The following is a 27,295-nucleotide window of genomic DNA, read 5'->3' as shown; positions in this document are numbered from 1 at the left end:
TATATTAAAATTATATTATATTAAATTATAAAAATATTATATTATTATACGTTAAAGCATTAGAGTCTAATAATATATAAGAACTTGCCATTAAAAAATTTTATAATATCTCCTTTAGTTGAATTCGGATATGTATATTAATATTATATCCATACTAATGTATACTAATACAGTAGAATCCCGATCATTCAAAATGGTAAGGGGATCCGTTTTTACGATTTACACAAAAATCCAAATTATTTCTTTCAAGGGGATCGAATTTGTTTCGATTTATCGCGATTTTCGGTCTAGCGGGGTACGAATTATCGAGACTCGACTGTATTCTCTATGTAAATCAGTGTACATGCCTATCCGACCGTCTGTCTATCTCTACGCCTGTCTGTACATCTGTCCATCCATTCATCCGTTTATCTATTTGTTCATCTATAATAATTCGTCAATGCTCGCAAAATCAATTCAGCTTCATAGGGTATCTCTGAGTCGGTTTAACACTCTCTCTCGCCGTTTCGCTCTTTTAGTATGCTGAGGATGTTGTCGTAACAATCGTTAGCTGCGTCATGGTTCTCTTCGCCTGGTTATTGTCAAAGTCCAAATTATGCGTGCGTCTCTTAAGATATGTTAATGTCTGTTGGTTATGGCTGACACAGCGCCCACGCAGTGAGGCAGTCAGGCATTCAGGCAGGCGCATTGTCATGCTCGATGCTCGATGCTCGTTGGACGTTGGACGTTGGACGAGGCAGTCGAAGCTCCAGCAACAGCAACAACAACAACAGGAGACGACGACGACGACGACATCGTCACAAAACGAAATTAATTTGACAACCAACGCAAAACGCATGCGCCGTCAACATTCCATGACACGCCTCCTCTGCCCACAGTGCCACCCTCGCCACCACAAGCTCCACCACATGCCGGCTGGCAGGCGTATCTGCATCGACGACAGACCCACTGACATATGTACATACGTTCCGAGCTTATCGGTTTACTTTTGTACCTATCTTAAGCTTGTTGTTCAGCTCTTCCTCCTCAGACTCTGATTTGCAGTCACATTAACACTTGGCTTAAGGTAAATGGCGTATGCGAGGTTTATGCGATGATTACGGATGGTTTTGGGTGAAGCATAAATATATACATATACACATATAGTCAAAGCTATTTTAAGAATTACGACACAAATATATTTAGTTATACAAAATTCATATTTTTATTAAAAATTAATTAAAATTAAAACCACAAAAAATACTATACATATTTTTCGCAACGTTCTATTACTGTTATGCCTTACGGAATACCGTTAGGTAGGTAACATAAGCTGTATACGCGTCTCTTTCTGGCTCACGCTAGAGCTTGACCTGGCTGGCCGCCCTTATGCTGCCGTTTAACAGACTCAATTAGGTACAGCATTGGACCACCCACAAAGCACTTTCCATTTGAGTAAGCACAATGTCTACCCCTCTCTCTCTTACACACAGTCTCTAGTGGTGTTGTCGCCACGCGTGGGTTGCCAAATGATAACCAAAGAGCCATCGATCCGACGACCCATCCAAATGGATCAACCATAACAACAACAACAGAAGTAGGAGCCAAAACAACAACAACAACAACAAGAACCACAAGCGCATGACAGGACCACACAAGATGAAAACGCTGAAAAAAGCCACACACAGGCAAAAAGACAACCACTGAGCGGCGACGGTGGCGACTGGACGGTTGATTACATGAACAAACGAAGCGAAGCAACCGGCATACGACAGAGACGGCGAACAGGGAACCGGGAACCGGGAACCGGGTACCGGGCAACGGGAACGGGATGCAGTCGATCCGCGTAACCGCAAAAGTCGACGCCAAGATAACGAGTAACAAAAAAATAAAAAGAGAGCCAACCACAAACAAATTTACCACACACGCCATCGCAAAGGCCGAGCCAGAGGCAGACGAAGCGGGAAGGAAGGAGAGAGGACAGCGGCGACGGCGACGGCGACGGCGAAGACGAAAGCGACGGCGAAGACGACTGGAAAAGACAGGGGCGAATTGCCTCTAGGGGGAACAAAACAGAATACCATTGGCGGCGACTTGGGCGAGCCAGAGCCACACGTATTACCGGTGGCAAATAGTAATTATTACATTAAATGCACCGCAATAATACAGCAACTACACCAACAGCAGCAGCAAGAGGAACAACAACAACAATAACAGCCATAAAAATTGCAACGATGCGCGACCTCAAGCCCGACCCCGATGCCCGAGCCCGAGCTTAAGCCGAAGTGCAAACGAACCCGACCTGAAGCTGTAGCCGAAGCTCGCCTGGAATGGCTTCTAAGCGAATGCAGTTAAAGTTTAAGTGGTGTAGCGAGTCACTCAGTGATCACTGGTAGTGATGTAAATTTGGGTCGAAAATTCGATGTCGATGTTCATCGATGTTTGCAAAATGATAAATCGATGTTGTGTAAAACATCGGCTATAAACATCGATGTATCGATGTTTTCTACCAATTCCGTTATTTTTCGTTAATTCAATTCTTAAACAACATTTCTTCAACATTTTGTTCTATTTTATGAATGGACCGCAGGTGGTCCTTCATGTTGGTCGTGTTACCCGCAATCTTCAAAACTTTGTTGCAAATGTTGCATTTCGCGCTATTTCCATCAATTTTGTAAAGTGCCTCCAGCAAAAGCTTGTCTTTGTTGTTATTCTAGAATAAATACATTTGTAATTGCAAATAACTATATTTATATATATTTTCAACAATTTACTTACTTTGGCATTGCAAACACAGGGTAAAAAAAAGAAACAAATTCGCGAATTTTTCTATGTGGCAGTGTATCCATATGTTCTGCAATGTTGTGAAATTTAACGCCCGATGTTCTGTCAAACATCGATGCATCGCTTAACATCGGTATCAATAAAAACATCGGAAAACATCGGAAAACATCGCCAAAAAAACATCGATTGTCGATGCATCGATGTTTTTTCACATCACTAATCACTGGACACTGGAACCGGCAATGTTAATGGCGTTATAGGCCAATGACAAATGCAATTGCCTAGCGATGCGGATTGCAATGCTGGCGCACTGGGACCCCAGCTGCGGTGCACTATAAATTAAGACATTATGCGATTAAAAACAAACAGGCTGTCGTTAAAGTTGCTCGGGTGTGAGGTTAGAGTGAGAGAGGCAGAGAGAGAGAGAGAGACACAACGGTAGAGGCACGAGCGAAACATTTTTGGCTAACTGCAACCAAATACGTAGTTTAATGTGAGCAGCTAGCTGAGTCAGCAATCGGCTAGATATTACAGGATAGATCATTCATAATCAAGCAGATTTATTATTAATAATATAAAAGTAATTATTATATTGTATAAATGTAAAATTTAATACTGGAATCTGTCTAGCTGGTAAACAACAAACGTTGAGTTCCATACATCATATACATATTTTTAAAAATAATATAAATATACAATCAAATAAGAATATAATATTGTTTGTCTCTATCTTTCATTTTAATAGTATATGTAAATACTTATAGATATCAAAAAAATTAAAATATTATATAAATAATTATACATTACATACAAAATAAAATGTAAACAGAAAATTATATTTAAATACATATGCAAATATGTACATAGCTCTGTTATCGCTCATATACGATAATATCAATGCACCTGACAATAACAAGAAGACAAAGCTTTACCTGAACAACTGAACAGCTTCCTGGCCAATCATTGTATCTACACATATTGATCTACATGCCACATACCCTTTATACGCTACGTAAAACAATCCCTCAATCTCCATTCAACAGCTGCTCCCATCCCCATATCAAACTAGATCAGATGCCAGCATGTGAATGATATCTGAAAACAAGGCGGCGTTGAAAAAAACTTGCCGCGCTCTAGGCAGGCAAACTGTCGGGCAGGCAGGCAGGCAAGCAGCAAGGCAGCCAGCCAGCCAACCAGCCAGGCAAACAAGCAAGCAAGCAGGCAGCTCACTTCGGCCACAGCAACATTCACAAATACAACAATAACTCGACGCTGCCGCAACTGAAACGGCAAATGAAGCTCTCAACCGCCGCCACGTTGGTGGTCCAATGGCAGCTGCGCCGTTGCCGCCACACAGGCACAGCATTTGAATGCCCAAGTACATATGTCAGTGTGTGCCCCTCGCTCTCGCTATCACTCTATCTCTCTCTCTCTAACTCACTCTCTTAATCTTTCTTTGCTTCGCTCTCTCTCTCTCTCTCGCTATCTCTCTCTGGGTAGAGAGTTGGTTATGGGGAGCATTGGAGCTGCGTTACGCTGCAGGCGAATTGAGCAGAACAAACTGCAAGTCATTGAGAGCAAAAACATGAGAGTCATGCACAGCGCTAATATTAGAGATGGGCAGGCTAGCACGATCTACAGAGTGCAGCAGCAATAAAGTGCAAATAACTTAAATTAAAGTCGCATGCAATTGTAATTTATTAAAAACAAAATACAAACTAACTGCTACATACGGAAAACTTTTACATAATTTACATTTAAAGTAGAAAAATATACAATGATCTGTATTCGATATTTTCAATTTACTAAATGCGCTCACGCTACCATCACTAATTCCCAATGTTTTGAGCAAAAAAATGGCGCAATCTGCAGAGAGCGAGACGTAAATGGATAAAGCTAAAATATGCGACCCGCGAGACGGCGGCAAAAATGCCGCCCATGTCGCCAAAATGCGCCACACGCAATCCAAAACAGAAACAGGCACACACAACAACAAAAACAACAACATCTCCCCTTTGACTTGCGCTGCAGTGAGCGAGCGTCACACAAGAGAGCGAATAAGTGAGAGAACAGCGAGACGCAAAAATAAAGAGTGCTCGCACAGCGGCTCGAGTGCAGGCGCACTCAGTTCGAGCAAAAGCACAGCAGCCATTCATATTGATGTAACGTTAGCCAGGTGAGCAATGGCAACGGGACGAGGGATAAGGCGGCAGTTACGTTTGCTGCTCGTCATCAAAAGTTGTTTGTTGTTGCTGCTGTTGTTGTTGGCTGTTTGATTATAATAGCGGCTTGCGGTGGGTCTCGGTAATGACGTTGCATTCGAATTTGAATGTGAGTTCGATTTCGATTCGAACGCTAATTTTCTGATCACTTTTTCATTGATATATGCGCAGATGGGGTATCTTCATTGTGATGGGAAATATGTAACGTGACGAGGGAAATATCTTTGATTAACATACACCTTATAGTATTTTCAAATAATTTAATACAGATATGTGCCTAATTTAATACTTAATGAAGGTCATTAGCTTTGCTTAAAGGATGTTACCTTCTATTGCTCTCTTAGAAGCGCAGAGGTCGCGTCTGCTCGCCAAGTTGGAGCCATCGCAAGAAAAACAATCAACTTTTCAACGGGCCGTATATAATTTGCTTCGCAAAAAATACAACTTGTGTGGTCCTCTTTCACACACTTATACATACATACATACATATGTATTTATAAGAACGCACGATAAAGTGCATTGAGTTAAAATATCCTCTTCATAATTTAGTATTAAAAACATGCAAAAACAGATATCAGACGCATGTGGCAGGCACAAAAAGCAGCAACAAGAATAACCACATGGAGCTAACAAATTTGCCAACAATTCACAGCCTGCGCATACACACACACAGACAAGCCTGCCACGCACGCGCTCCATGGGCATAAACACTTATACAATAATAAAAGCTCCACTAGCGACGACGCGGCGCGACGCTGCTCGCACAGCTGAAGGCCGCCATCCAGTAGAAGCGAGCGGGCAGCAGCAGCAGCAGAGAGAGAGACGATGAGAGAGAGAGAGAGAGAGAGAGAGAGCGCTGAACGACTGCGGGAACATCGGGACCGGGGACCACCCACAATGCCGGCAGCCGCTTTTAATGAAGCAACAACAAATTTTATTTGGGTGGTCGCTGCAATAAAAATAACAGCAACAACAACAACAGGAATACGCCTGCGGGCGCAATTCGTGTGTGGTCTAAGCTACAACGACAATAACAACAACAAAATTAGCCAGCGCAATCTCAAGCTTGTTTAAACAATTTGCTGCTGCGGTCGAAAGGTTTGACTTATCTTTGTGTGTATAATTGTTAATCAACTAACGTTGTTAACGGATATCCTGTGTATGCACAAGTGCCTGTTACGTAGCTCGACAGGATAAAAGAACTAGATAATTTTGAATAAAAGTGTATTAGAATGAATTATAAAATGAGATATTTAAATTCGACATTTTAAGAGTATTTTTATATAATTTAGAAATACATATTGAATATTTGATACGTATATTGAATATCCCAGTCTAAACGAAAAATAAAATTTTTTGTATAAACACTACAATTATTTACAATTTTCATACCATTATTAATTATATAAAAACATGCTAGATCGATAACATCATATGTGTTACCTTTTCCAAGCATTTTATTCATGTAGGGTATACGATAAATCTCTGTTGCATATGCCAGATCTCAGTCTCCTGAACTGTTCTCAAAGCTACAAATCTGTTAACCGTGAGTACACTGCAGCCCTCGTTGCGAGTAGCGGGCGCGCTCAAACCAAAATGGCCGCAGCAGAGCTGCGAGCGCTAACGTGAGAATGAGAGAGACTCAGAGACTCTAAGCGCTCGCTGGGCACACAGATACGTCGCACGCTAATGAAGTTGTTGGCTTGGTGAAGTTGCGTCTCTGCCTGCGCTCTTCGAATATATCCAACATACACATTTCGAGTTTAACAGTGCCATTTTGAGTTAACATACATGTGAAGCAAAAACAATGTAAGGCAATAATACAAAATGTATCTGTATCTCTCAGACTGCTTGCGATCTTCGAACGAAACGGTTGTGTTTACTGCGCGAGTGGCTCGAACGAAACGCGCTGAATTTTGTATAAGACGAATTGGCCTGATAGTGTTTTTATAAAAAAAATTTGAAACAGTGTCAAATCATATACAACCTACATAGTATTCAAAGAAAATTTACGAATTTTCAATACAAATACCCGAAATAAAGCAAACGAAACTTCGACGTGCGCAAAGTGTGTGTAAAAAAACGCGCAGAGAGCGCTAAGCAAAGAAAAGAAAAGAAAAAGAAAAAACGTGATGCAGCGCTGTGTTGAAAACTTCTGAGGCGTTCGCGTCGCGCTGCGCGTCGCATCGTTACGAAAAGTGTGTGAATTATGTGTGAAAATTGTTGAAATCGTTGTAGAAAATGTGCACAAATGCAGTGGCAAAGTGAAGCGATCTTAAGCACGAGACCAGATCGCCAGATCGCGTTCAAGCTGAAGCTGAAGCCAAAGCGAAACCAGCAATCACAACAAAACGAAACAGAGAGAGCGATTGAGAGAGCGTAAACGACAGTCGGAGAGCGTAAACGATAGCCGGAGAGTGTGTGTTGAAGTGTTGTTTATGCTGAGCAGCGAAAAATGCAGCGCAGGCATAATGCAAAATACAAAATAAGTAGTTGTGGCCTTTTTTTTTAAACATCAATAACAAAAATAAACAATACACGCACACACACAAACACACTCCTATACAAACAGCAAGAGCGTGAACGTGAACTTCAAGCTGATTGGTAGCACTTTTCTGCCGCTGTTAGCTAACAGAACAGTCTCACAGACTGCCAAACACCCAGTTAACAGCTGTGAGAACGCGCGTCATTTGTCCTCCCACACACCAGCTAATCTACAAGACAGTCACACAGACACACACAAACACACAGCAATATGGATAGGGAGAGCCTGCCGCGCGTACCGGACACACACGGCGATGTTGTCGATGAGAAATTATTCTCGGATCTTTACATACGCACCAGCTGGGTAGACGCTCAAGTGGCGCTCGATCAAATTGATAAGGTAAGTGAAGAAAATAAGAGAGTTACTAAAGCAACGTCTGGCTAAAAAAAAAAAAAACCTGTATCCCAAGCGCAAGCGCTGGCCAGGGCTTGGGTTTGTGTTAAATTAAGTCATTAAGCCGTTGGGGCAGCTTTTAATACAATTTATTGCCGATATCTTAAGCATTTTTTTCGCCCATTTCGATTTCGTTTCGTTTTTGGTTTTTCGCTCAATTTGTTTTAATAGAGCTGTTAACGACCTGGAGGCGGGGGCAGCGGCGAATTGTTGACAGCGGCGACGTACGTCTGCTCTTAAGCACATTCAATTTGTTGCTGCCATTTAATTAATTGCTGTGCTTAACACGAGAATTAAGTTGTGGGAAAATAAAAACTAAAAGTATTGTCGAGCTTATGTGTAGTTCATTAATATAAATACCCTATATTATATATAAGAGATTTCAAATATAACTCGCCCATTTATCATACGCAGCGAGTTTTTCGAAAATTCTCCATGTTGATTAACATCGGTATGTCATGTTATGTAGCATAGCTCAAAAACAAAAATAGACTAACATGCACACATATATATGATTGCATATGTGTGTGAGCTCAACACATTTCAGTTCATTTAATATATGGAATATATGTATGTATATGAGTTTTCACTGACTTCTCAACTGACAGCCAACAATAACAACAGGAGCACACGTCAACTGTTGAGCAAATCAAAGTTAAAGCTATTTTCACTTGGCGCACAGCAGGATCGGATGCCCAAGACCTCCGACTCTTGAAGCTCACTTGCCAGAGCCAGAGCCGCAGACAAAAACAACTTCATTATTTTGCTGCTACTGTGCGGCGAAGTTGTTGGCTGACCGCAAAAAGTCAACAACACCAACAAAAACAACAGTAGCAGCAGCAGCAGCAGCAGCAGCGAAAAAAAAAAAATAACAACTGCACAAAAAGTGAAGCGCTGTCTGCGGCGGCTGCAGGAACTCTTTCAATGTTTGTGAGTGTGTGTATGTGTGTGTGTGTGAAGCAGGCAGCTACGAATATCGCCAAAAACAACAACAGAAACTTTTGATTTACTCTTTGATAAAAATAAGCTTTGCAGCTTTGTCTTGACGTTTGCGATGTTCAGACAAGGAATGCACAATGATAAAAGGTAAATAAAGTGAGTGAGAGAAGCTTAAATTCCTTAAATATTTATTCTGAATTAATTTTAATAAATTTGACGAAACATATAAATGAGATCTTCGAGATATTAAATAGTACATTTACATGTATATAAATATTATAGTATTTCATTATTAAAAAAAAAATAATTACAAAGAATACAAATTACGATACGATAAAAAGAGCATGTATATACATATATATATAAATTATAAACTATTTTGCTAATTAATGTAGAGCATTCGAAATTCGTTGTTAACTTTTGAAACCTTACCTCGTATTTATCGTTGCTTTCGTGCTGTTGTTTTTGGTTTTGTGTGTTGTTGGCTTTTGTTGTTGTCGTTGCCAAAAGCATTCTGTTTGTTTGCTTGTTGTTGTGGAATTGTAGAAGCAGCTACCGCACACAGCGCGTCACGTCAACTAGAAGAAACACACACACACACACATGCATATAAATAAGTACATATGTATGTATTTTGAAATTGCGGGTGGCCCACGTAGGGGTATAAAGGAAAATAAAAAATAAAAACAACAAATATTTCACTGACGCACGCGCTTTTTGACCGAACCCGATGGCTGTCAAACTGTGGCAACTGAGCCTCAACGTTTCTCGCCTTCGCGCTGCTCGCTGCTCGCCGCGGTTCTTCTTGTCCATTGCCTTTTGCGGTGCTTTTTACAACTTGATGTCTTCATTATGGCATCTGCTCTTGTTGCCTCTCTTTCTTTTCGTTTGTGTGTGTGTGAGTGTGTGGGTTTCTGTTTGTGTGTGTGTTTGTATGTGCTGCTCAATTATTTCTCGTAAGGTCTGCGCTGTGTTGTAACGTTACAGCGTTTCCTCGCATTGAACTTCTCGAAAGTTGTGGCAGCGATCGGCGCATCGATGCTTGATGCCTGCTGCAGCATCGCAGTTGGCGGCGACTGTGACTGCGATTGCAGCTGAGGTGTGGTCGTGCCTTGTTGTTGTTGTTGTTGTAGTTGGTGTTGTTGCTGTTGCTTGTTGTTTGTGTTTTGTGTTTTCTGTTTTCTGTGTTTGGCCTTTTGCGCGTGACGGCATCGCCGTCGTCGTCGTCATCGACGATGGGCGATTTATTTTAATGACTCAATTTAACGAAATATATTAAGACATTAATTTTGTCTAACGAAGCCAACAACAAAAAGAACAACAACAACAACGGCAAAACTGCGAGTTGCATTTGCTTCCCTCTCTTTGGCTTATTCGCCGCGTGCATATGCAAATTGTGCTCAACATAATGTTTATTATGTTTCGTATGCCGTAAAAAGCGAAAAACGAACAAAGTTCGCCGCACTCGCTGGGAGGTCCCGCCGCTGACGTTTTCATGAATGAGGCGAATATCAAATTGAGTTAATCGATATGAGGTGCTGATTTTGTTGTTGTTGGTATTGTTCTCGCTGTCTCTTTTGTTGCTGATATGTTAATCTCAATTTCTCTGTTTTTCGCTTTGCCAAATGTTTGCTTATTTGTAAAAAATACCAAGTTCAGTATGCACGACTTAACATTAGGTTGAATGTAGATTTATTAAATTTGTAAAAATACAGTTGTTTTGTTAATTAAAAATGAATTATTTTTTGTTTTAATAAAATTTCGCAATTACTTTCTAGGGTATTTGCTAGTCTACCTACTGTATTTGGTTGACATAATATTATTTGCCTGTGCCGCAAGTTTATTTATGGCAATGGCAATACCGTACTATGGATGCAGGCCACGAATGTTGGGGCGCTGGAGACGACGGTCATTGTATTTGTAGAGAGATATGTATATATTTACATATGTAGATATGCATATGCATATGTATGAGTGTGTGCATATCAATTCATGAATGAAATCGCCTTGGCACGTAGCTCCCTCTCGCTCGCCCACTCTCTCTCACATCAGTACACACATACACACATACACTTATACTCACTCACTCGCTCAGTCGCTCACTCTCCCTCGCTCGCGCTGTGCCAATTGTAAAGCACACACAGAGCCACTCAACACAGGAAGTTGAGCCGCATTGCCGGCATTTTGAAGAAGTTTTCGTTGTTGTTGTTGTTGTTGTTGTTGGCGTTGTTTATGCGGCGTTTGCTGGCTGGTGGTTAACAAATTTGTTAAGTCATGCCGCCCCGATCTTTTCACAACAGCACATGAAAAACAAATATTTATCCTCTCTGCGACGTAACAAAAAAAAAAAAAAAATCGACATGGCCAAAATCGAAAGAAAAACCAGTAGCAACAGCCCTGAAATTGTAAATAAGCAACTGTATCTTAATGAGTTACGTAAACAGACATAAAGCGCGGACAGCCAGACAAACGGACGGATGGACGGACAAACTAAACAATTCTTTTGCATAGACAAACAAAGGTAAAAGAAATTGCAGAACCAAGAAATTGAGATGAAATGCATGAAAAGTTAAATATTGAAAAGATCAAAGATATATTTGAGACCGAAAAGCTTTTTAAAATCCCGGCAAAGAATTATTAGTGGGAACCTCTTATATATCTAAGGATCATCGATGAATGATTCAATGTAACTTTATTGAATTGCTTGATCAATAGTATTATTTATGATCATTTATGATCAATTTTAATTCATTAATTGTACGCAGAACTAGTTCAATAGTTCATTTCAATTGGGTAAGCAATTCTAAACAAAGCTAGAATCAAACAAAAATAAATCATAATCATAATATTGATATTATCAAACAGAGAATTCACTTCTGACAGTTACGTAGAATCCATCTAAATCAAAGTTTACCCACAACAAATGTTTTGAGTGCATTCTTATGTATTCCGAATCAACTCATTTTCCAGGTATTTGTTTACACTCAGCCCAACCCTTTTTCTGTGGCACTTCAGCGAAAGTCAAGGCATAGTTGAAATTTCAGTTCTGTGGCCTAGGCTTAGGCATCCTTTTCTGGGAAGTGCAAAGGACTAGGGAATGCTTGCCTTATATCTTTGCCGCGCCTATCTCTAGCACGCCCCGAGTACTTCCTCTCTTTGTCCGTCCGTGCTACCCCCTGTCAAAGGTAAGCCGGAAATTCTTGTAGGCGTGAGATATCTTCATCACCACGTCCTCTGCTTTGATTGTTTGGGCAACAGCAAGTTCTTTGATCTTCTCGGAAGATACTTTGTGTGTCGACTTCAGCCCTTGGAGCTCGAGCAATTTATGCAGGTATCCCTATCTCACTCACTCACGCAGTCACTCTGCTACTCTTCAACTCGAGTGACATTTATGTTAGCTTAGGGATTATTCGGCACTCAACTCAGCCTTTCTTTCGTATATGTTATTCTCATTTTTTTTCGAACTTCGGCCCTTAGAGCTTATGTAGGTATGTTTACTTACTCGCTCTCTACACGCATCCTTCTCTTCTTGTTGCGTATGTGTTTAGAATAAATTTGTCACTCAACTAACTGTTATTCCCTTATGCTCACTTCGTCAGGCTAAATTTAGCCTTCAGAGTTTGAGCAGAGCTGCAGTTCTACACTCTCGCTCTCTTGCGCTTGCTCTTAGTACAATTTGTCACTCAACTAACTGTTCCACTGTTACGCTCACTCGTTAAACTAAATGTAGCCTTCGGAGTTTGAGCATTGATGCAGTTCTGCAGTCTCTATTGCTCTCTTGCGCTCCTACTAAAGCTTGATTATTATTACTCAATTAACATACGCGTTCTTCTATACTCTCTCTTTAATTCTGCATTTGAAGCTTTATAATTTCTTTTAAGCTTTGTGAGTATTTCGAGTTGTGTATCCTATTTATACTTTTTAGCAATTCACAATCACTTCCTTTTCTCTGTCTCTCAATTTGCAGGGTATTTCCTAATCGACTGTGTGTACATACGCTTTCTATAATTATGAAATTTTTCGTTGTTCTCTTTTATGTTTGTTGGTGGTCCTGTGTTGAATTCCATGGTATATGCAATAACAAATATTAGTACAACGTGCGATAGTGATTTATATGAGTTGCACGTGTTGCACACAACATCTTATCATTAGATCTTATCAGCCTATTATAATATTTGTTTTGTGCGGCTTGGACTTGGCGAGGTGCGCCCAAAGCTTTGTCAATATATATGGATTCGTTATAATATGAATGTACATACATATATATGTACGTATGTATGTATATACTGCTTTATTATTGTAGAGTTCTTTTTGATCTATTTGATCCCCAAGGCAATCCACTTAAATCATAAATTAACGCCCAGCTCACTTTATGCCTTTGCTCTATAATCTTCTTAGCATGTTTCCCCCAATTAAAACTAAAAATACTTCCAAAGGTCTAGAAATGAAAAACTAAAACTAATACACACAGACGGCAACACGAGTCAGTGCCCCAGATAGGCACCCACACACGTTGCCCTCCCCTCAATTGACAGCTCAATTTTGAGACCTCACACCAGCGCGGAGACCAGAGCGGGAAGACAACTTTATTTTGAGAGCGGGTAGGGGGAAACTGGAAGTCGAAATGTGTTTTTCACTCAGCTTCATTAGGCCGGCTGCGAGTCGATCCCTGCCGCTGTCCCTGTCTCTGTTTCTCTGGCCGCACATAAAACTGTTATTGTCTTCATCATCGTGCCCCAGCAACGGGGCACAATAACAACAACAACAACAAGAGCGACAGCAGCAGCAGCAGCAGAGACGAACGAACGTAAGACGTAAAAAAAAATCAAAAGAATTATGAAGACATTAACTTGACCACACAACAAGCGGACGGGCCGGCCGGTCGGTCGCTCAGTCGACCAAGAGCAGCAGATAAAAGTAACAGCAGCAACAACAACAACAGTAACAACAGCAACGAAAAAAGGTACCAAAAGCAACTGAAGACGACGCGCAGTGACATTGGGCAACAAGCGAGACAGCAATATCAAGTGAAACAGAAAGACAAAACACAACGAAAACGGAGCGAGATTCAGAGATCGAGACAGAGGCAAGAGTGGCCAAAGAGCGAAGCGAATACCGGAAAGAAACATTCAAGCAATAATCACGGAATTCACTGAAAAAGCAGTTAACGGACAGCATGGACAAACAACGGACATGCACACACACACATACACACTGACACACTCACACTCGTAGGGCTCAGGCCCATCGCCCTCGCCCTTGCTGTCTTAATTTCGGACTCGGGCTTCAGCCTCGGTGCGTGTGTACCTGTAACTCAATGAGAATGAGCGACGTGGCCGCCTTGGCTACCTGACTGACCGACTGTAAGAGTGTGTATGCGTGCGTGCGTGCGTGTGTGTTCGTCCGTATCTCTGGGCCTTTTCGTATGAAAATAATAAAGAAATTAAATTGCTTAAAAGCAAACCAAAGCAAAGCAACAAGCAGCTTTGTTTTTTTTTTTTCGTGTGTGTTGCCCAGGCAGGTGAAGTTAAGTTTAAAGCTATTGCGCTGCATTTTTATGACAGCCGCCAGTTGAGTTTTATTTGTGCTGTTGCCCGCCTACGCTACAAAGATGAAAAATCTGTGGCTATAACTCAAAAGCTAAAGTTAAAAAAAAAAAACCTAAACAAAGGAGCAGCATAGCAACAATGTGAAGTCTTAAGCTGAGCAGCTTTTGCTCGCTCTCTCAATCTCCCACTCTCTTTGAGTGGTTACTCTTTATGCGATGCCTGCTGCATGGCTGCTACCTAACGGTAAGTAAGGCCTGTCTCTTGCTCTCTCACGCGGCTGCCAGCTGCTCCAATGACCTTCAAACTTTTGTGTTTCTTTTGTTTGTTGAATTTTAACCGATTTCACTGAATGAAGAGCGACGCAGTGCCCAAAAATACACACTTACATACTCACACATGCATACGTGCATATGTATGTATGTAAATAAATGCTTGAACGCTTGCCAGTCACGTTTAAGGGGCGCCATAAATTGCCGGCAAACGACAATTTGCATGCATCGTCATCGTCCCATTTACTTTATTTTAATTGCTTGCCTAGCCGCGAAACTTGACTCGTTTTAAGCGGCGTGGGCAACTAAATGTGAGCAATGTGTGTGGTCCAATAACACCCATACACACACACAGCAAATACAAATTTCGTCTATATGTGTGTGTATGAGTGCAAGCATAGCATGATTAAGACATATGCGGGCTGTTGCGTTTAATAACTGTGCTTGAATGCACAGTGGTGCGAGTTAGCTCAAATATACTGATTATGGTATATACTCTATATATAATAATATCTGATTATGGTATATACTCTATATATAATAATATCACTACGAAATTAAACTGCATAATTTTGCTGTGGTTTTCTAACAATTTTATGCATATTTTATTCATAATATTTAAAAAGTCTTGGATTTAATAAAATTTTAATTTATTTTTTTTAATACATAGTATCATTATTTTAAAACTCTGGTTTATTTTTAATTTTATTTTTATGTTTTTTATTTTTAAATTTTATTTCATTTTTACTTTTGTCTGAGCACTAAAAATTTCATTTAAAGTAAAGATAAAATTGGGCAAGCGTTATGCATTTCAATTTTGTATTCAGGAACACCCTTGGGCGCTACATAACTTTAATGAGAGCTACACGTTTTATGGCACACTTTTACGTGCGAAACATTTGAGTTTTTCAGTCAAACGTCAAATCTATTTACAGATCTTTGCGAAATGAACATGCATTGGTATATGTATTGCAAAATATGAAGATTTTGTAGGGAGAACGAGTTTCATAATTGAGAAGATATTTTTGAGAATAGCAACAAAATTTAAAAAGAAAAAAATTCTATTGAGATTCTAATTTAAGATCATTCAAAAGGCGTGGCCATTATGCAGTAAGATGCAGATGAGCAACAACGCCACATAAATATGAAGCTTATATCTCAGCTGGTATTTTTGATACATTTATAGTTCATAAATTAGTGGATAACAAATTTCTCTATCAAATATTTGGAGTATTCGAATAAATGTGAAAGCCGTAAACTAGGCTTAAATGTCGACATGGGTGTAAATTTATGTGAATATGGTAATGAATTATGAGTTCCCACATGATTCAACAGTATATTTAAATAAGAGTATAGATTTCCTAAAACATCAAGATTTAATGGTTTTGTTAAAGTAAGGCGAGAGTCAAATACTCTAGCAAAGTGAAGATTGATGTACTTAAATTTATAATATAATGTATTTATGGAAGTAATTTTAGTTTAGCCAAATGAAATATAACATATAAGACTTACGATAAGAGATATGAAAGTTCCTTTACAGTCTCATGTCGAAATCTTTACAACTCCGAAAAATACAAGTATCCTTGCCAGATATGACAGATATGGGTAATCCCATATCTATATATGCCCCATATCTACCCTGCATTAAAAATTTCATGACTAATTGGAGCTACTCTCCATGGCAAAGGGTATTCAACAAAAAAATCGTATGTTGACGTTTCCATTAGTCAAGTGGAACAAAATCGTCGCTGATTCGAACGTCCAAAGTTGGCATATCTATATCTATATCTATAATTATGAGCATCTATATGCGATATTCGTCATATGATAATTAGCATTCACTGGGTGGTCCGGCACGTTGCTGCTTATTGAATTTCGTTTTATGCTAAAAAAAAAATAAAATACATAAATGTGAATACAAATATTTTGGATTCGTTTTTTATTGTGGCACAACTATAACTGAGCTCCACTTATAGGTAACAGTTGGTCTTCAGGTCTCTCCCGATTTGGAAAGCTTTTCTTATAGATAGACAGACAGTCAGACATAGGTAGGTATGAATGTGTGTTTGTATTAGTTGAGTCGACTATTTATAATGCTTCGGTGTAATTAAGTAGTCAAAGCCCGTGAGGCATTTGTCTGGGTCTTCTGTAAATTATGCGTATGCCAGTCTGGCCACGAACCTTTTTGATTGATTAGAGTGTTATGGAGTTGGCTAAGAAACGTTTTTCTTTTTTTTTTTATTATTTAGATACATATATTTCTTTACTTATTTTGTAAATAAATATTTGCTTTTATTTTTTTAAATTATTTTTTAAAATTATTATTCAATAAAATATTTTATTTTTATCGTATAAATAAAGTATTTTTAAATATATGTATTTATTTAAATTTTTTAAATTTACTTTATATATTAACATTGATCATTTTTTATATGTATATATATTTTTTATTTATATGTACATAAATAATTATTAATATATATTTTTTTTTATTTTGGTAGTAAATTTATATATATATTTTTTTTATTTATTTATTATTATTATTTTTATTTTTTTTAGTAAATTTATAGTTATTTATTTATTTATTTTTATTTTTTCATTTTTATTTTTCGTTAGTAAATTTATGTTTATTTAATTTCTATTATTTTCTAAATTCTTAAAAGAGACGCTTCAAAGTCTATTTTCGATTTAATTTTAAATGGCATTTGTATTGCACCTGTCCCACTCGCTCGCACGCTCTCCCTCTATGTTTGTCTCTCCCTCTCCACACGCATTCGACACGTCACAGCGGCTGAGTGCATTTCAAACTGTGCGCTGGCATAGGCTGTGGGATTAGCCCAAGCGCTGTGGATTAATACAGCAAAATGTGTGCGCATTTCTAATGAAGCTGTTCCCAGTTGGCCAGGCCTTACAAAGAAAATGCAGCACAAACAATTTTCCGCTTTAGTCAAAGTAAAAAGGAACAACAGCAACGACAACAACAAGGCAAACTGAGCACAGAGGCCATAAATCAATTTGTGACATTTCCTCACGACGCCGACGCTGGCAGCGACAGCGACAGCAGCTGCGGGTGTCTCTTGTAGCTGAGCACACAGGCAGGCGGCAGGCAGCCAGCCTGCAGTAGTCGTAGTAGACGACGAGCAGAAGAAGCAGAAGAAGAAGAAGCAGAACAAGCAGAACATGAAGAAGGAGTAGAAAAAACAGCATGCAAGATTGATGATATGTCACATGCTCAGGCAACAACATTTGGCGAGGCTTGTGAGTGAGAGCGAGCGAGATAGCGAGAGTAAAAGGAGGAGCAGCAGCAGTGTGGAGGAGTGACAAGCGTTAACAGCAGCCGCTGTGATGGCTCAATTGCGCACGGTTTGAGCAGCACTGCGCGCGCACACAGTGACTGCCAAAATCTAGATTACAATTTATTTTTAGTGCCGCGACCTGCGGCATTGCAACATTGTTGTTGTTGCTGTTGTTGTTGTTCTTGCAGCCAGCAGCGTTGTTTCTCAGAATTTGGTGCGTCTTTTTGTTTAGGTTTTGCGCCTAACCAGGGAAAAACATTCTTTTACACACACAAACACACAGACACACGCACAAATTATGGAAAAAATTCCACGAACATTGCGAACGCAGTCGCCCCATGCGGCGCAGCTTGAAGGAGACGCCGCCGACGCCGACGTCGCCGCCAATGACTTCATTAACATTAGCCGCCAGCGTGTTGCAAGTTTTGCGGAAATAGTTTGGCGACAGCGACAGCATAGCTAAACAGCAGGAAGTGTGACACTCTCTCTCCCACTCGCACTCTCTCCTGCTCGCTCTCTTCCGCTCCCTCTTTCCTTGGTACCCTTTGGCACACCTTTTGGCTGCACCCGCGAAATGCCACGCATAACTAAAGACGTCGCAGCCAGAGCTAACCTTTTGGCATGGCTTATTTATGTTTGACTCCCGCGCCGCTGCTGCTGCTGCTGTTGCCGCCGCTGCTGCTGTGGCTGCTTTGTTAACGGTAGTCATAAAGCGGCTGCTCAGCAATAATGAAGACGTCTTCCTTGTAGTCAATGCCACTTAAGCCAGGCAACAACAATGCAACACGAAAACGAAGCAAACTTGATTTGAAGCTAGCGCTGGGCCATTTTACTGGCGGAAAATCTGTGAAAAGCGATAAAAGCAAAAGGAGTCTACCACACAGAATTACAAAAAAAAAAAAAAAGAAAAACAGAGAAGAGAAGTGCCCAATCTCCTCGATTGAGACGTTTCAGGCACAACGCTCGGAATGTCTGCGCGCTGTGTACCTGTGTCGGTGTCTCTATCCGTGTGCCTGTGTCTGTGTGCCTGGGTGCGGCTGCTGCTGCACAGTGAGACACGACTAGAAGCCACGATCATGTTGTAGAACCTTCGGGTGAAAACCTTGGGCTCGCTTGCCAGCAACTGTTGGCATGGGCTCAAAAAAACGGGCTTGAACCGGAGGCAGTTCTTGAGGCTTTCGAAACCTTTAAAAATCTAATACTGAAGCTGAGGAAAGCAAATTCGTCAATTAGTTAGACTCTTACTTTTGCTAATATAACTAACAGAGTAATAAATATTTTTCTTAAATATTAAAAAAAAAAAAAAAGAAATTATTAATGAATAAAATATTTTAAAAATATATATATTTTTTTAAATATTTAAAAGCTAAATTCAATTATTTAGAATTTAGAATTTAGCTTTGAAACTTAAAAAAAAAAATTGTTTTTAATAAATTTCATTCATAAATAATTTATTTTGTTTTTTATTTTTATTATTTTTTTTAAATAACTTTTTATTTATTATACATTTTAATATATTTAATATTAATTTTATTTATTTATTTATTTATTTTTTTAAATTTTTGATTTACTTTTTATAATATTGCGGCTTCTCTCTTTAAACTAATATTAAAAATTTCTTGACCCCTTTTTAACTAAAAATTTTTCTATTAAAAGCGGTAAAAGCTTATAATTTATAGAACTTTTAATATTTTAATTATATATCTACTCCTCTTTTATTAGTCCATGATGCTCCCATTAATTACAAAAAAAAAAAGGTCGATCTCCTCATTTATTAGATTTACCCCCACTCAATTCTTACATTTTATCGATACATCAAAGTCAAAGTCAGAGTCAAAATCAAAGTCGATTAGCGAGTGCGACCCACTGTGCAATGACTGGTCGGTTAAAGGTTCGATTGAGATGTTAGCGTGCTGCTCATTATTTGGGTCTCGATTTCCGTGCAGCCAAAGCAGCAAAGACGAGAAAGCGCGCGAGAGAGAAGATAGAGAGGGAGAGATCAATTGCCAAACAGACGATTACACTGTTTAACAAAAGTAAAGTTTCTCAAGTGTAGTTCAAGTTGAGATGAAAAGTCAAAGTTTAAAGATCAAATGAAAGTTTTTTTTTTTTAGTGTTAATAAACGAAAATTAAAGTTTTTTGTTTATGAAACGTTGATCTCTGTTAACTTAACATTTTATTATGAAATAGAGAAAAGCCTTTGGAGATTCTGCAAACTTTTTTAAAGTTATATTTATAATTTAACTATTTAAATTGAATTTATGGTTTAACTCTGGAGGGGAATTTTAATGACAATTGTTAAGTTTTGCTTTAAAATTTTGATCTTAACATAGGCATTTTTATGATTAAACAGAGAAAAGTGTTTGGAGACTCAGAGTAATCAACAAAATCTGAATGGTTTACGTATTTGACTAACTCTGAAATGGTATTTAAATATATTATGAATCAAATTTGTTTTAGAACTTTCTAATCTATGTTGCCTCAAAACTATTATTATAAATTAGATCAAATATAAAACATCTATAGGAAAAGTCTTTAAGCTTACAATTTAAGTTTGGAATGAAATTCTAATTTAAGCGTTGATCCCTATTTAAAGCTGTTGGACTAAACATAAAGTTTTTCTATAAACTGCAATTTCTATTTATTCAAAATTTTTATTATAAAATAGAGCAATATTTGATTACTCTAAATCTATGGGAAAACTCCTTTAAGAACTATAAAACAGAAATTACTAGAGTTTTCCCGTAGATTTAAAGTAATAAAATTTCAATCTATTTGAAATTGTCGTTGCACAGTGTCGTCGACGTCGACGTCGACGTCGACGTCAGCTGCAGCGTCGGCGTCTTGTGTTGTTTTGTAGGCTGGGCTGGGTCCATTTGGGCGCTGCTGCTGCTGCTGCTGGCATGGGCATGGTCATGGGCATGGGCATGGGTATGGAATGGGCTGGGTTGATGATGATGATGGCTTCATTGCGCCGCTGTGGTCGTCGCAGATGCTACAAAAACATATAAATTATATGGTTGCGGTCGGGCCACACGCTGTTTCGTTATAATTTTAATGCGTTATTTATGGCATTAAAAAAAAAAAACAAAAACAAAAACCAGAAAAAAAAATCCTCCAAAATAATAAATAAGACCCAAAAAAAGAAAATAATAATAAAAAAAAAAAAAACTATCCAAAATAACAGCACACTCATCTACTCTCGTTCCATCTCTCTCTCTCTCTCTCTTTCTGTTTCACAGGGCAAGGCGCGTGGCAACCGCACGGCGATCTATCTGCGTTCAGTATTCCAATCCCACCTCGAAACGCTCGGCAGCTCGGTGCAGAAGCATGCGGGCAAGGTGCTCTTTGTGGCCATCCTGGTGCTGAGCACATTCTGTGTGGGCCTCAAGAGCGCCCAGATACACACGAAGGTGCACCAGCTGTGGATACAGGAGGGCGGCCGACTGGAATCGGAGCTGGCCTACACACAGAAGACGATCGGCGAGGACGCATCGTCAACGCATCAGCTAATCATCCAGACGGCCCACGATCCGAATGCATCGGTCCTGCATCCGCAGGCGCTGCTCTCCCATCTCGAGGTGCTGGTCAAGGCGACGGCGGTCAAGGTGCAAATCAACGATACGGAATGGGGCCTGCGTGACATATGCAACTCACCGACAACGCCCAGCTTCGAGGGACACTACTATATGGAGCACATACTGAGGCATCTGATACCATGCTCCATCATAACGCCGCTCGATTGCTTCTGGGAGGGCAGCCAGCTGCTGGGACCCGAAGCACCGCTCTTTATACCGTAAGTAGCGCATTTCATTGGCCATTTCCTAATCCCACTTGATGCTTCCTTTGACTGCATGGCTTAAACCTATTTCCCTCGCATTGCAAGCGAGTTGGCAGACAACTAATATTACTTAACCCCAATAGGTCTTTCCCTTAACGTGAATTCTTGAGCTTAACTCCAATAGGTCTTTCCCTTAAAGTAAATTCTTGAACCCTACTTGAGCTTAACCCCAATAGGTCTTTTCCTTAACGTGATTTCTTGCACCCTTATTGAGCTTAACCCCAATAGGTCTTTTCCTTAAAAGGAATTCTTGAACCCTACTTGAGCTTACCCCAATAGGTCTTTCCTTTAACGTGAACTCTTGAACCCTTCTTGAGCTTGTACTTTACTTCAATTCCTTTAACCCTATTGATTCTTCAGGGAAGATCAATTTACCTTAAGCTAATCTCTTTCCGTCCGTTAACCCCTCCGATTGTTTACCCATAAGCATATTTTCCTCAACAGCCTTATTTTGCTTAATTTAATCCAAGTTGATCCTTCGTTTAGCCCCAATTGATCGCTGATCTCTCCTCAATTGCCTTAGCCTAATGGCTCCTTGGGGCTTTAAGGTTTAAGCCCATCAAAAATTCGACTTTCTTCATTTTCCATCTTCCATAAACTAATCATCTCTCTGTCTCTGTCTCTCTCTCTCTCTTCCAGTGTACTCAATCAGCGACTGATGTGGAGCACGCTGAATCCGTCGGCTCTGATGCAGTTCATAAAGCAGGAAATCTCCGATCAGAAGGTCAGCTTTGACTTCGAAACCGTCGAGCAGTACATGAAGCGAGCGGCCATTGGCACTGGGTACATGGAGAAGCCCTGCCTGAATCCCTTGCATCCGCAGTGCCCGGAGACGGCGCCCAACAAGAACAGCCAGCAGCCACCGGACGTGGGCGCGATACTCTCTGGGGGCTGCTACGGGTTTGCGCCCAAGCACATGCACTGGCCGGAGCAGCTGATTGTGGGCGGGGCGCAGCGGAATCGCAGCGGCCATTTGAAGACGGCCAAGGCGCTGCAGACGGTGGTGCAGCTAATGACGGAGAAGGAGATGTACGACCAGTGGCAGGGACACTACAAGGTGCACACCCTCGGCTGGACGCAGCAGAAGGCCGCCGAGGTGCTCAATGCCTGGCAACGGAACTTCTCCCGCGAGGTGGAGCAGCTGCTGCGCAAGCAGTCCCGCATCGCGGCCAACTATGACATCTATGTCTTCAGCTCGGCCACCCTGGACGACATCCTGGCCAAGTTCTCGCATCCCAGCGCCGTCAGCATTGTGATTGGCGTGGCGGCCACTGTCCTCTATGCGTTCTGTACGCTGCTCCGCTGGCGTGATCCGGTGCGCGGCCAGAGCAGTGTGGGCGTGGCCGGCGTACTGCTGATGTGCTTCAGCACGGCAGCCGGGCTGGGGCTGTGCGCCCTGCTCGGCATCGTGTTCAATGCGGCGAGCACCCAGGTGGTGCCGTTCCTGGCCCTGGGCCTGGGCGTCGATCACATCTTCATGCTGACGGCCGCCTATGCGGAGAGCAATCGCAAGGAGCAAACGAAACTCATACTGAAGAAGGTCGGACCGAGCATCCTGTTCAGCGCTTGCAGCACGGCGGGCTCCTTCTTTGCGGCCGTGTTCATTCCGGTGCCCGCCCTGAAGGTCTTCTGCCTGCAGTCGGCCATCGTGATGTGCTTCAATTTGGCCGCAGCTCTGCTCGTCTTTCCGGCCATGATATCGTTGGATTTGCGCCGTCGCACCGCCGGACGTGCGGACATCTTTTGCTGTTGCTTTCCCGTCTGGAAGGAGCCGCCCAAGTCCGCCCCAGCGCTGGCCATGAACAACAACAACAGCATGCGCGGCGGACGTCATCCGAAGAATTGCAACAACAATCGAACGGGCCAGCAGCAACAGCAACAGCAACAGCAGCAGCTGCAACAACAACAGCAGCAGCTCGCCCAGAATCCGCTGCTGGAGTCGCGTGCTCCATTGGCTGGCGGCCTAGCCAACTCGTTGCCCAGCTTCTCGCTGGCCAGCTTTGCCTACAAGTATTATACGCCCTTCCTCATGCGCAGCTGGGTGAAGTTCCTCGCCGTGATGGGCTTCCTCTGTGCGGTGATCTTCAGCCTGTACGAGGCGACCGCGCTGCAGGATGGGCTGGACATCATTGACCTGGTGCCCAAGCACAGCAACGAGCACAAGTTTCTCGATGCCCAGACGCGTCTGTTTGGCTTCTATAGCATGTACGCCGTCACCCAGGGCAACTTTGAGTATCCGACGCAGCAGAAGCTGCTCTGCGATTACCACGAGGCGTTCGTCCGGGTGCCGCACGTCATCAAGAACGACAATGGGGGACTGCCGGACTTTTGGCTGTTGCTGTTCCGCGACTGGCTGAAGAATCTGCAACGCATCTTCGACGAGGAGCTGCGCGACGGCCGACTCAACAAGGAGAAATGGTATCCGAATGCCAGCAGCGATGCGATCCTCGCCTACAAGCTGATGGTGCAGACGGGCTATGTGGACAATCCGGTGGACAAGAGTCTGGTGGAGACGAATCGACTCGTCGACAGGGATGGCATCATCAATCCCAAGGCCTTCTACAACTATCTCTCAGCGTGGGCCACCAACGATGTCTTTGGCTACGGCGCCTCACAGGTGAGTCCCAAAGAAAAGAAAGAAGAAGAACAGAAGAGAACAATTTGTAATCCTTCAATCTCTTGCAGGCTAAGCTGTATCCAGAACCGCGCCAGTATTATCATGCACCCAACGAATACGATGTTAAGATACCCAAAAGTCTGCCCCTGGTCTACGCCCAGATGCCCTTCTATTTGCATGGCCTCACCGACACCTCGGAGATCAAGACACTGATTGGACACATACGCGATCTGAGCGTTAAATTTGAAGGCTATGGATTACCCAACTATCCGTCTGGTAGGCATTACGAATGGCAGATTTATAGATGAATGAATGTTAATTCGAAATGTCTTTCTGTTCTCCCTTTAGGCATTCCCTTCATCTTCTGGGAACAGTACATGACGTTGCGCTCCTCGCTGGCCCTGATCCTCGCCTGCGCTCTGCTGGCCGCCTTGGTGCTGGTCTCGCTGCTGCTGCTCTCCGTTTCGGCTGCCATTCTGGTCATTGTCACGGTGCTGGCCTCGCTGGCGCAAATCTTTGGCGCCATGACCCTGCTGGGCATCAAACTGTCGGCCATACCCGCTGTGATAGTCATACTGGGCGTGGGCATGATACTCTGCTTCAATGTGCACATCTCTCTGGTAAGTGTCCCTGGCATACCCAAGAATTCAGTTCAGATTTATTGATGGCAATTCTCTCTCTCTCTCCCTGTCTCTCTCTGTATTTGCAGGGCTTCATGACCTCGGTGGGCAATCGTCAGCGTCGCGTGCATCTGGCCATGCAGCTGTCGCTGGGTCCCCTCGTCCATGGCATTCTCACCTCCGGCATGGCGGTCTTCATGCTCTCCACGTCGCCGTTTGAGTTCGTCATCCGGCACTTCTGCTGGCTGCTGCTCGTCGTGCTCTGTGTGGGCGCCTGCAACAGTCTGGTTGTGTTTCCCATACTGTTGAGCATGCTGGGCCCGGAGGCGGAGCTGGTGCCGCTGGAGCATCCGGATCGCATATCGACCCCATCGCCGGTGCCGATGCGCAGCAGCAAGCGCTCCAACAAATCCTTCATTGTGAATGGCTCACGCGGCTCGTCGCGCTCCAATAACTGCCACAAGGCGCATCACTATCACAAGGATGTCAACATCAATGATCCCTCGCTGACCACCATTACCGAGGAGCCGCAATCGTGGAAGTCCAGCAATTCATCCATACAAATGCACAACGATTGGAGTGCACCGTCCACGCCCACGCCCACGCACAACCGCAACCACAATCACAACCACAATCACAATCATCTGAACAATCATTATATGAACAACATGAACAACTATCAACAACGCGAACCACCGCACGGCTCCAGCTCCAGCTCCAGCTCTGGCCAAGGCAACGGCAACGGCAACGGCTCCAATTATAGCTGTAATGCTGGACCACCGCCGCAGCCGCCAACGTATCACAAGGTATCGCAGCCCATGCTGGGCGGCTATGCGCCGCCGGAGCTGCAGAGCATTGTGGTGCAGCCGGAGGTAACCGTCGAGACGACGCATTCGGACAGCAACACCACCAAGGTGACGGCCACGGCGAACATCAAAGTGGAGCTGGTGACGCCCGGGCGAGCGGTGCGCAGCTACAACTTTACGAGTTAGCCCTGGCACTAGTTCCTGTAGCCATTAACGTCTATCTGTAAACTGTAAACTGTTAACCGTCAACTGTAAACTGTTAACTGTTAACTGTTAACTGTAATCTGTATATGTGTATGCATGTTAGTTAATTTCCATATGGAGCATATATATGTTAGATATATGTATATGACTATAGATCATATGATTATAAATATATATATATATATATATATATATATATATATATATATATATATGTGTAGTATATATAGCAGCTGCTACGCCTCAAGCGCGCATGCCTAGCAGCTTTGTATGTATGTATTTTAGCACCTAAGGCATTCTTATACATAGAGTTATTTATTGTAACACACACACACACACACACACACACACCGACACACATCGACAGAGCTATGTACTTATATCTGAGGCACTTCCATGGCCTAGAGATTGAAATATCGTAAACCAACCCACACACACTAGTAATTTATAGCATTTAATTTAGTTTAAATATGTACATAAAACACAAGGACTTGAACCAAAATAGTATCGCTTAAAAAAAAAAAAAACAAAAAACACAAACACGATGAATTTAAGTATGAGAAACTGAAGACGAACCGGAGATATTTACTCAACAAAAATAAATATAATACAAATTATATATATGAGAAGAATCCCTTCCGTAGGTACTTACCAAAATTAATAAATACATATAGTTATATGTTAATGAACTGTCTCGACATGGACTGTATTTCTGGCATCCAAATAAAATAACTCACACACTCATTATGCAGTTCTTAAAAAGTGAAAGCATTTAAATAAAATCAAAACAATTTGTAAAGCGAAATATTCAGAGTTGTTTTCATTAATATTAATATTAATATTAATATGTGCTGTGGTACATTTTGAGATTATTAATCAAATTTAATAGCTGTGCTCGCTTTGATTACTATCCTGAACATCTCAGAAAGCAGAGGACTTATAGGCTCGAAGGATACTGTATATAACGTCAAATTCTTTCCTCTATTCTTTGATTTCTCTCGATACTTTCGTCTCTCTATCTCAGCATTGTCTGTTTCTCTTCTCTGTTCTCTCATCTTTCACCTCTTTGATGTCCTCTCGTAACTCTCACTCTTTTGTGTCTTTCTCTTCTATCATTTTCTGGTTTCTTCCTTTTTCGCTCTCCGCCCTTCATTTAAATCCCTTCTCTCTCATTTCCTTCCCTCTCATCTCTTCACTCTTCTCTCTTCATTGTTCTCTCTATTTTCCCAT

The 27,295-nt window shown here is 41.6% G+C and overlaps 1 protein-coding gene and 1 long non-coding RNA gene across 3 annotated transcripts; one reads left to right on the top strand and one right to left on the bottom strand.

Moving 5' to 3' along the window:
- Positions 1-2,445: 2,445 nt before the first annotated feature.
- Positions 2,446-2,983, bottom strand: LOC116804805. Its single transcript, XR_004364822.2, has 2 exons — positions 2,758-2,983; positions 2,446-2,692 (listed from the first exon to the last, which is right to left on the bottom strand). It is a non-coding gene; the product is annotated as an uncharacterized LOC116804805 (long non-coding RNA).
- Positions 2,984-6,845: 3,862 nt separating this feature from the next.
- LOC6580105 (protein patched) lies at positions 6,846-26,208 on the top strand. Of its 2 annotated transcripts, none has more exons than XM_002005937.4 (6): positions 6,846-7,869; positions 21,220-21,773; positions 22,458-24,435; positions 24,504-24,711; positions 24,784-25,055; positions 25,145-26,208. In XM_002005937.4, the coding sequence occupies exons 1-6, from the start codon at positions 7,741-7,743 to the stop codon at positions 26,045-26,047; spliced, it is 4,044 nt and encodes a 1,347-aa protein (XP_002005973.2). In that variant the 5' UTR covers positions 6,846-7,740; the 3' UTR covers positions 26,048-26,208. The 2 variants fall into 2 exon arrangements, with proteins under 2 accessions (XP_002005973.2, XP_032585536.1); XM_032729645.1 differs by lacking the exon at positions 6,846-7,869 and adding an exon at positions 14,607-14,654.
- The last annotated feature ends 1,087 nt before the right edge of the window (positions 26,209-27,295 follow it).

This window comes from Drosophila mojavensis, unplaced genomic scaffold (genome assembly GCF_018153725.1).
Source record: "Drosophila mojavensis isolate 15081-1352.22 unplaced genomic scaffold, ASM1815372v1 contig_80, whole genome shotgun sequence".
In the NCBI taxonomy this organism is placed as follows: domain Eukaryota; kingdom Metazoa; phylum Arthropoda; class Insecta; order Diptera; family Drosophilidae; genus Drosophila; species Drosophila mojavensis.
The sequence above is the reverse complement of the archived record's forward strand: the minus strand, read 5'-3'. Positions and strand labels throughout refer to the sequence as shown.

Excerpts from the sequence above, each read along its gene's own strand:
- LOC6580105 (XM_002005937.4), top strand. The coding sequence starts at position 7,741 with ATGGATAGGGAGAGCCTGCCGCGCGTACCGGACACACACGGCGATGTT. Across the intron at positions 7,870-21,219 it reads CGCTCGATCAAATTGATAAG|GGCAAGGCGCGTGGCAACCG; the intron begins GTAAGTGAAGAA and ends TCTGTTTCACAG. Across the intron at positions 25,056-25,144 it reads TCAATGTGCACATCTCTCTG|GGCTTCATGACCTCGGTGGG; the intron begins GTAAGTGTCCCT and ends CTGTATTTGCAG.